General features: G+C 39.4%; 1 protein-coding gene across 1 annotated transcript; it reads left to right on the top strand.

Moving 5' to 3' along the window:
• The first annotated feature begins 3589 nt into the window (after positions 1-3589).
• On the top strand, positions 3590-6014 carry LOC134284829 (uncharacterized). The gene is made up of 3 exons (XM_062844160.1): positions 3590-4605; positions 4701-5006; positions 5088-6014. Exons 1-2 carry the CDS (start codon positions 4353-4355, stop codon positions 4766-4768), a joined length of 321 nt encoding a protein of 106 aa, XP_062700144.1. The 5' UTR covers positions 3590-4352; the 3' UTR covers positions 4769-5006; positions 5088-6014.
• Positions 6015-10953: the final 4939 nt, after the last annotated feature.

Raw genomic sequence — 10953 nt, 5'->3', positions numbered from 1 at the left:
TCTCATAGCTTGTGATTCCTGAGTCATTAGATGCTGGGATCTAGGCACTGTGGGGACTTGTGATTCTGGGTTCTTGTCATGCAGAGGGCCCACATAGCCACAGCTGTGAAGGCTGTGGATATTCACTATTACTATGCTGAGGGTGGTGGCTCTGTCGCAGTTGGCACGTTACGTCGGCAACGAAAAGAAGATCGATCAGCTTTGTTTCTTCTCTGGCATATCTCACAGTTCTAGCTCACTACTACGTTCTAAAGTCTAAACGTTGTTCTAGCTCTCTTCTAGAGCTCTGATCCAGTTCTCTTCTGGATCTCTGCTCTAGCTCTGTTCATGCTCTCTACTCAAGCTCACTGCTCACACCCTAAAACGAAAGTACACAGCGAATGAGTAACTTGCGAAAAGACAAAGGATTTTTCACTCATATTTGCGTACGACTGGATCAGCACAAAAAATGTGCAGATCCGGTATTACACAAATTTGCGTGAATTTTTACACAAGTTTGCATGAAATCTTTTGTCTTTTCGATCGCTGCGTGAAAGTTACTCCTTGCTCTGTGTACATCGATCTTTCCGTGCAACCTCATTTGTCTGGCTCTGTACTCTATAGCGCTCTCTGGAACTCTCTGCCATAGCTCTTGTTTATAGTTTTTTGCTCAAGCTCACAGCTATTGTACTCTGTTCTTGGTCTCTGGTTTTGCTCTACCGCGTCTCTGACTTTTATTTTTTTCTGGCCTGGTGCTTCTGGTAAATATTTGCTCTAAGTGATTCTTGGGGTTTTAAAACTACGGGTTCTTGTAATGCTGGGCTCTAGGGATACTGAGCCTAAGTAACATACATATTACATGGGAGTCACTGCCGTATACCTTATGTAAAATATGTTCTTGAGATAATAAAACCCTGGAGTCTTCCGGTTCCGGAATCATGAAACCTTGGTATCATTAGTTTATGGATCCTGAGACCTATAAGTTGCGGAGTCCAAGAGTCTTGGTATCCTGGTATCTTAGGGTTCTGGGATCACACTTTATAAGGTTTTGGGATTATAAGATCCTGAGAGCTTGGGATTCCGGGATCTTGTACATAGGGCTCTTGGGATACTGAGGACATGGAGTCATGAGATAATAAAACCCTAAGGTTTCGACTCTGGGTTCTCGAATACTTGAGATTTGGGTTTTTTGAGAGCTTTGATTTTGAGATACTTCGATCATATGAACATTACGATCTTGAGATCCAGAGATCTTAGGATTCAGATATCTCTGGATCCTAGCGATTGAAGGAAAAACGGAGACATGGAGAACTTATTGAACTGTAACCGTGAACTCCGTTGAGTCATTGGATCTGCGTAACTATGAACCCCTTGAAACGTTTTGAAAACCCTCTGAAACCCCTCTGAAGCCCACCTCGAGACCAGCGGAAACTTTTCTTACACTCCCTTAACCCCACTTGATCGCCATGAAACCCATGTGAAACTTCTTGATAATCCCGTAAACTTCATTAAACTCTTTGAGACCAGAGAGGTCAATGTGATCCCGGCGATGAAACCGAGCATAGCAAACATGTTTGAGACCAGCGAGGGTGTAGCAGCAGAGGATAAATAATTTGGCTCTGAAAAGGTAAATTTTCTTGAAACTTACTAGCATCCGCTCTTGAACCCATTTAGCTCTCTTATATCTCTTAGAACTTTTTTTAAAACCCCAGGAAACCCCCGGAAATTTCCTAGAGGAAAGTTATTAGAGGATTCATCAAAAGTTCTAGAAATATAACCTGAAAACCCTACACAGTTTAAAAAACTTCTTAAAGAAAAACACAATATATCATACAAACAATGAATTGAATTTTTTGTCACTGTTTTTTCGGATTTTAAAGAAATCTTTCGTGAATTGCTTCATAAATTCCTACATGAATTTCTTCTATGTTATTCCAGAGCTTCCTTCAAAAATTCCTCCCATGAAAATTGAAATGAATCTATTTGAAAACATCCCATGGATTCCTTCAATCTTCCATAAGGTTCCATAAGGCCACATAAAGGTTAATCACCCGTCAGAAAATCCTCTATAGATTAAATCAGAAATTTCTCCAAATTGCTCCTAGATGTGACCAAGAATTCCTTCACTCCTCAAGTAAAGAAAAGTTACTCTCCTCACATTTATCCGAGGCCTCCTCTGGAAAACACTTTATGGAGATATTCTCGTGTATTTCTGTATGGATTCTTTTTAAAAATCCTACGGAAACTTTTTCGGAAAATCTTCCACGGATTCCTTCTAAAACTCAAATAGCCCTCGAGCTATCGCGCTGTTCTTTTTTGCACAACACGTTAAAAAAATCTCGCTTTTTGTACTCAGCATTAGCGTGGTGCTGACGCAGGTAGCCAACTGCGCGAGTTACGGAAGGATATTCAGTTATACATACAAAAATACCTACAAATATTCCCTAAGATTTCAGGGATCCTTTATGAATTTATTCCACGGTTTCTATAAAAAATTCTTTTAGAGAGTCCTTCCGTTATTATCCTCTAAAAATTTATCCATAAATGTCTCCAAAGGTTCCTTAAGGACATTATATGACGAAGCCATACCTCAAATTTTCAAGAGCACGAGCTGAATGAACCAAACCACGGATTGCGCTGAAAAGTTGATCGATTGGTCACACCCCGGTGGTGACCAATCGATCAACTTTTCAGCGCAATCCGTCGTTTGGTTCATTCAGCTCGTGCTCTTGAAAATTTGAGGTGTGGCTTCGTCATATATTCACCTTAAGATATTCTTAAGGGATTTTTTCCAGAAAATGTTCCGGTGGGATCTGTCCAGAAATTTATCTAGTGGTTTCTTCTAGAGATTGTTCAAAAAACTTCCAGGATTCATTCAGAAAACCTTTCAATGATGCAATCGGAAGCATGCTCCAGGTATTTTCTTAGTTACTCTGCCAGGGAGTTCCTCTAGGGGTTTCTACACATTTTTTTACGAAAGCATCTTTAAGAAAATCTTTCATAAATTCCTTCCCAAATGATTTTTTTTTTTCAGGAAACTATTTAGAATTTCTTTTAAAAGTTTCTCCAGAGATTTAACCAGAAATTTCTTCAAAGATACCATGGAAAACCCGTCATTGATATCTATAAAAAATCATTCAGGGATACCTTCAGAAGCTTTTGCAGTGATTACTTGTGAACTCCTCCCAGAGATTAATCAAAAAGTTCCTTCATTTCGGTATTAGTCTAGTGAATATATCTTGGAAGTCTCCTGAAAAATACTTTGAAATTATTCATAAACACGGAGGCAATCAAACCCACGCTCCACAGCACGATGCCCGGTAACACTTGCCGTATGGTCACAAAATCTGTCGATTTCTTCGACTTAGAAAATCTGGTAATCTATCTTCTAAAACGCTTATTCTTGAAGCTTATTTGTAAATTGTACAAAATAAATTATAAACTACAGGATTTGGTGAGATCAATTCACGTTAAATCAAAGACTAGCATTTTCTAAAGCATGAACCAGCATTTAGGTGCTTCTCATTTTAATCGAAATCTTCCGATGCATCCGAGAACTTACAAACACCAAATCCCTTTTTTCCAAAACAAAATCTTTCCCAGCTCAGGTGCACATCTCTTTTTCGATTTCATATCAATAAGCAAAGAAAAACAAGAAACCGCCTTCGTTACGAACGAATCATGCAAAACACCTCAATCCGGGTGTTTGCTTTCCTGCACCAACAGCTAGAATACAGTCCCAAGCACCTACCTACTGAAGCAAAAGAAGGCATCATACACAAACGCCTAAGCGTGTGTAAGAAGAAAACCTCCACACATCATAATAAACGAAACCAAGCGCAAAACAGCAAGAAAAAACAAGCTTGGCTTCGGATGTAAACAAACCGTGAGTTGCATCGAGGAGAGCCAGCAGCAGCAGAAGCACATCCACAACACACGCTTGTCCGTTCGGCAGTCCGTCCGTCCGTCCGTCGGTTGATTCCGTCCTGTGCAAGTTCTGGCCTGTCCCCTCGCGTATTCAATTCAAGCCGATTGCACGCAATCAGTCTGGGAGAGGGTTCAGGCAGGCCGAGCGGGAAGGGAACAACTACATCCACACATCAGCCATGGGTTGAGGCAACAGATAGGCCTCGTCGTTTTCCCTCGCTTTTTACTGTCAGCAGAGTGGTGATCCCTTCTAGGCGAGGCTTGGCTAGAACGACAACCGCAGGAGTTCAGTTTCGTATCAGAGTTCGAAGCGTTCAGACGTGTTTTGTAATTGCTCCCTCGGCTGTTCTCGCGTACCGATCCAGACAAGCCATTCGTTGCTTACGTAGAATTGTGTTTACCAGTGAAGTGATCTCGTGCAAAGTGTTTTATAAACTGTAGAAAAGATGGCAATCGCTTTCTATATTCCGGCTATCGATGATGAAATCGAAAAGCAGTATCAGATGCAGCAGCAGCTGATTTTGGCTCAGCAGCAACAACAAAACCAGCAGCAGTTCAGTTCGCCACCACCGAGTCCAACGGAATCAATCCCGCCAACTCCACCGTTGACTCCGACGATGACTCAAGTCAGCATTCACCATAACCGCTACCATCTGGTGCAGGCCTTCCACGAGATTCTGTTCCGTCACGCTCAAGAAAGTAAGTTTTGTCACCCCGTCGCTTATTTTACAAACTCCTCCTAAACGCGATTCATCATACTAATTCAATCACACTTCTCCTCTTTCTCTCAACAGATAACCCAACTCGTTCCCGCTGTCTGCTGTGCAACAAGCTGTACTACCTGCTCCGAAAGGTGTATTAATTGCTCCGTACCAAGCCGCCGCCAAAAACTGTTCAAAGTTTAGTTCCAAAAGTTAACAATCAAGTGACTTTACCCGGCGAGCGTTTGCCCGCGTTGCTCCAGCGAAATGAAGTGATATTCATTTGTGCAAAGTTGCCGTCGCTGGATGCGGCCCTCTCTTGGTGGATGTTTTATCCAGGCAACGCCCACGTCATCCCACATCTGTGTGGATTGGGTCTTCCTATGATGGAAGTTAATGGTGAGTTTGATAGCGGAAAACTTGAACCGAAAGAGTGTGTTTTAATTGGCATTTGTTTTTGTTTCTCTGATATTGTTACAGATTCTGAGCTGTCCCGTCGGAATCATTGGCGGTCTCTGAAAACGTCACGTCGGAGAGTAGCGCCCCAATTCAGCGTTTGGTTTGACGCTTCTTGAAAAAGAAGTTCTGTGGAAACTGAAGCATTTGTGTGACAATTGTTAGTGATTTAGTGAAAAAGTGCGATTCAGGAAGCAATCGTTTGTAAATAAATAGAAACATTAGTCAGTCAAGTTGTACGTGTTCTAAGTTGAAAGAAATGTATCCATTATTCCGTGTATGCAGCAGTGAAGAGCCTATTACTTTACTTGGTTGGTGTTTTCCTCATGAATGATAGTTTTATTTGTTACATACTAAGAAAAGAAGTCGTTTTTTTGAAGTTGCTCAGAATGCCAGATACCAATGCCGATGATGGGGAACTGTAAAATTAACGATTCTTTATTAATGATTGGTAGTATTGTATTTGTTCCTGTAGTTTTATACTAAACCAAGTTGAGTGAAATTTAGTCATTGCTACTTGTCTTTTATGTCATATTGGATCGTTACCCAAACATAGCTTTCATGACCTCGTAGTTTGCTGACACCTCGCTCTTCGTAGAACAGTCGGAGCGTGCCTGTCAGTGGTTGTGAGGTTGCGAAAGGTTGTTTAAGAAACTAAGGCCTATTTTATACTTCCGAACAACAGCTTGGTGTAATCCACTTGGAACATAAACACTTTTTGTTTATCGTTTCCTGTGCTTCATTTACCTTTTTGTGTCCCAATGAAACTTAGAGGGTGTGAATGCTTTTCGTTTTCGAGCAGCTTTGAGGATAAGTATTTTTTGAAGATTACTATTTTGATTGAGAGCGCGGTTTTTGTTTTCTCTAACAAATTAACTCAAAAATAGATCTCTCCAAAATAGGAAATTTGTTGATTTTTTTATGAAACTTCGAAAATATAATGTTGTTGTTAAAATGTTCGTCATCGCTATGCTTGTAGAAATATTGTTGAAATTTTCTTGTAACCCTTCAAACGAATTTAGCTTCAAAGTTCAAGAGATGCTTGTTGTCAAATCCCTAAAAAACAGTTATATATTTGGATTATGAAGTCCTACAGCAATTTTTAAAAACATACTAAATCTTTTGAACACATCCCGAAAGATCAATAATCATAATTTATCAGAACGGTGTCCGGCCATTTGGCCGAATGTCATTTGACCGAATGCCGTTTGGCCGAACGCCATTTGGCTGAATGCCCTCTGGCCGAATGGGTCGTTTGGCTGAATGTCATCTGGCCAAATGGGTCGTTTGGTCGAATGCCGTTTGGCCGAATCATTACACTAGTTTACAAAATAAAACGAAAGTCGTGAACTTCTGTCAACAACCAAAATTTTTGAAGTAAAATTTAGCACTGATTTCGAAACCGTGCTTCAAAAAATTTCAAGTAGAGCAGTTTTTAAGTTTTAGCCTAATATTGAGTTTTACAATTTTTAAAAATATGGAATTTACTAAAATTCAAATATCTTGCGTTTTGTTAAACCAATTCCAAATATTTTTCCATAAATTAAAAACTGAATACAATACCATTCGACCATCTGAATGCAAGCTTTGCATCAGATTGATGAAATTCAAGATATTGGCGAGTTTTAGGGACGATCTTCTTAAGTTTTAGATAAATTTCCAAACATATTTGAAGAAATGTATTTTGTTTTTCAATAAGAAAAAATCGATCTAAAAATTCTTTCTCAACGTTCATTTGACATATCATATGTAGGCGAGTTATAGTAAAAAAATAAGCTCAACCGGAGCATTGATTACAGAGAATTAGATGTGTAAAGTGAGCGACTTTGCTTAAAAATAAATTAAAAATCGATTTCAAATCATCTACCTTGTATGGAAAGTCGAAAAAATTTCCGCTCTACTGTAATTTTTTTCCTTCGCGTTTTCGAACTCAGGGCATGATTCTACATCAAAAATGTTCATCAGCTTACCGAGTTCAAAAATGTTGTAAACTAGTGTTATCAATAGAATACAGAGGACGTTTATGGCATCCTAACTGTGAATATGATCATCAGAAGTCCTTCTTTTTGCCATACGCTATTCTTCCGCTCCTCCCCCATAAACATGCAATTAGTTTAAACAAATTCAATTACTAAATAATATGTGTTTCAGTGGAAGCAGTTCTGGCTGTAATTTCCGGTAAATATCCTATAGATTTTTTTTGAAAAAATCATAAAGATGATGTCGAAATTCTGGAATTAGCTAAATTCTTCCGAAAATCTCGTTCGAGAGAACAGGTTTTGCTCCTTCACGTGATGGGGCCAAGGGCTTTAAAAACCCCTAGGAACCCCTGGAACTCCCTGAGATCCCCTGAAACTTCCCTGAGTAATCCTGAGTAGCCTCTCGAACCCCTTGAAACGTCTCTGAGCACATATACCAGATATACTGATTTTTTTTCTGTATTTTACAAATTTTTGACCTTCTATACAGACAAGATACAGAGTACAGAAAAATACAGGTTTTTAAAATTTGATACAGATTTCTCCAGAAAGCATTAAATTTAAAGTTATTTTTAATAAATTTGATGAAAATTGCTGCTTAAACTTTAAAGAATTTATGAAAATTTTGGTCGTGACCTTCCCATGACGATGAACAAGTAGGCGCTTTCATCGTCACACGATAAATCGAGCATTCGCGCACTTCGTCATGTCATTCAGCAATGATCAAGCGTCATGACGGAAACTTTCATATTCTTTTGAAATTAAAATTTTCACCTGGTTCAAGCAAATTTAGGCTAGTCGTTGTATTTAACAGATAGAGAGGACATATATTCATGATTCAAAGGATTCAAACAATGACTAAATCCATCCATGTGTTAGTAATTGTCTTGTTAACAATCATGTCACGCTTCGTCATGACCGAAAAATGAGCGAATATTGTTAGACTCTCTTGGTCATCGTCACCCGATTCGATGACATTGAGAGAGGCGCTTCTGTAAAAATCGCGTTACGACTCGTGCTGACGCTGACGCTTTCCAATCCTGATCGCAAGATCCTGATTTCTTATAGGCTGAGTGTACCAGTTATGGCTATAGTACCTCAAATTCGCTATAGTTGATTTTCAACCTTTAAAGATGCAAATCAACAAGAAAAAAATCGTGAACAATAGATCACGTTCACAAAAGATGATTGCAATCATTCAAACTTCACAATTTTCTCAAATTATGATAGAAATAAATCATTTTCTTGACTTTTCGGCCTCCTTGCATCTTATTTCGCCATAGTGTACCAGTTATGGCAAATCCCATAAGGAATGCATGTGAATAGTGCGAAATGGAACCCAAATTAACAAATGTGTCCATAACTGGTACAGGGTTCCTATCATTGGCACACGCCGTAATAAATACTAAAAGTAGTTTTGGCTCCGTTTCTATATTTTTCCCGTAAAGTATGAAAACTAATCAATCATTTGACATATCGATGACATTCGTCGGTCTTCTTCTTATTTTTGTAGAAACAGTTGTCCTTAGGTAGTGCGATAACTGGTACAGGCAACCTAGAGTTGGTGTCTTCGGCAAAGTTTTCCAGCAGGACCTGGGCCTACAGAATATAAACGCTATAGATTCTACGGACTTGCGGAAGCATGATTGAGTAAAGCATTTTTTTGAACCTTTATAAAATGTTGGGGTCAATATGTCCCAGACAGGCACGCTGAACGTGCACTACGCCATCGTGGTGTAAAATTCTTTGAATGGCTCTACCCCATTTGGAATAACGCCGTTTGGTATAATGCCATAACACGAAGAACAGCCTTCTTGGTAAGGATGTGCAAACTATTTGTTATGCCAAATGGTCATTATGCCAAATGGCCGTTACGCCAAATGACTTTTATGCGAAATGAGGTAGAGCCCTTAAAATTCGAGGAGGGATCCCGGGAGAAATTCCTGAAGAAATCCCGAAAGGAATTAATGGAGGAATCCTTCTATTAATTCATAGTTGTATCACTGGTGGAGTTCCTCAAACAATTCCGGGATTAATTCCATAAATAATAATTGTGGAGAAATTCCAAGTGAATTTCCTGGATAAAGCTTTGGAGAAACCTTGGGAGCATTCACTGAGAGAATCCCTGTATTAATTTAAAAAACCCAGATTAATCCACCTAGTGGTGATAGTGCCTTTCTCGTCGAATACATACTCATGATCCTCCGTCGATGCAATCAATCTTGCCTTAGAGTTAGTGATCAGAACCAATTCTCTGTGCTTTGGTAACGAACAAGAAGGAGGAAATGCTCATAACAGTGATCTGGGACTGCACCACTTACAAATTTCTGAATCATGAGAATACTTTATTTAGAAAATCAAGAATTTTATCAAGGTCATCATCGAATTGGGGCACTTATTCCGTCGTTATGTTCAACATATGGGCAGAGCAGAAAGTATCATTCCTTTCAGTTGACTGCTTGACCACCTTCACTGGAGACTCTTATACCAAAATGACAATTACTAGCCAGGATTAAACTTTTCTCACAGAGATCGCTTTGACAAAGTTTTATCTGCACACTTTATGCTATATTTTATTATCATTGGTTTCAAGATTCATGTAAAATGTGTTATGTAGTATTTGAATTGCCAATGCTATATCACATTCAAATATCAATAACATTACAGAGCTCGCCCTCCAGTCACATCAAAATTTTGCGCAGTAATTTTAGACGCAAATAAAGATTTAAAAGAATGTTCGGGGCTGATGCGCTTAAATTTTTCCATACAACGTTGACCCATCCTACTGTAAATTTACATCTCAGGAATATAAAATGATGTGATTTGATGAGATCACTTAAGTTTTTTTAAAGGTTTTTGGTTCTCTTACACATATCCATTGCTTGTATTGATTTTGTTTTTTTTTCGTAATTCCGCTGAAGAACCCAACGCTGCTTCTGCAACACCACTTGTGGCCTCTTATGTAGTCTGAGTCTATTTTGTATTGCTTACGAGACCCCCGGAAATGATTCCGGAACACTATCGGTATATTGAAATGACGAAAAAGCGATTTGATGTACCACAAGCATGGGTTTGATGCACTTTTATACATGTCCACTTCCACTGGGACACCCTTAACCGGTTCCGAAAAATTTACATGGTTCATTTTTATATCTGACCAATTCCGGCGGGACACCTGACACCGGTTGTGGAACACTACCGGTGCTCTCTAACGTAATCTGAGCTGATTTTCTTGAAAACCGTTCATCTGCTTATCTAAAAAAACGCGATTTGATGAAGCGCAGGCATGGAGTTCGGTTCCCTTCTACATTTGACCATATCCAGAGGGACACCGGGAACCGATTCCGGGACACTACTAGTTTTCCCAAGCATGATCTGAGATATTTTTTCTTGGTAGCCGTTCATCTGGATACCTTAAAAGCCATTTGATGTGTCGTGAATACTTCTTTTGGTTCTCTTTTACATTCGGCCACTTTCAGCGAGGTACCTCGAACCGATTCCAGAACACTATCAGTAGTTTCTAATGTGGGCTTAGCTTACTTTCTTGCTGAACGTACAAGTTGTCAAAAAGGCCACGATTTGATGTGTTGCATGTATGAATTAGGCCACTTCCGGCGGGACACCAGGAACCGGTTCCGGGATGCTACCAATTCAGATATGATCTGAGACTATTTTCCAGCTTACCGTTCCTCAGGTTATAGAAATAACGGTGATTTGATGTATCGCATGCTTGGGATTGGTTCACTTTTATATTTGGCTAATTTCGGCGGGACACCCGGAACCGGTTCCGCAACACTAGTGGTTCAGATATAGTCTGCGACTATTTTCCTATTTACCGTTCTTTAGGTTATAGAAAAAGCAGCGATTTGATGTGTTGCATGCATGGGTTTGGTTCACTTTTATATTTGGCC

This window comes from Aedes albopictus, chromosome 1, assembly GCF_035046485.1.
Source record: "Aedes albopictus strain Foshan chromosome 1, AalbF5, whole genome shotgun sequence".
NCBI classification, from domain to species: domain Eukaryota; kingdom Metazoa; phylum Arthropoda; class Insecta; order Diptera; family Culicidae; genus Aedes; species Aedes albopictus.
The sequence above is the reverse complement of the archived record's forward strand: the minus strand, read 5'-3'. Positions and strand labels throughout refer to the sequence as shown.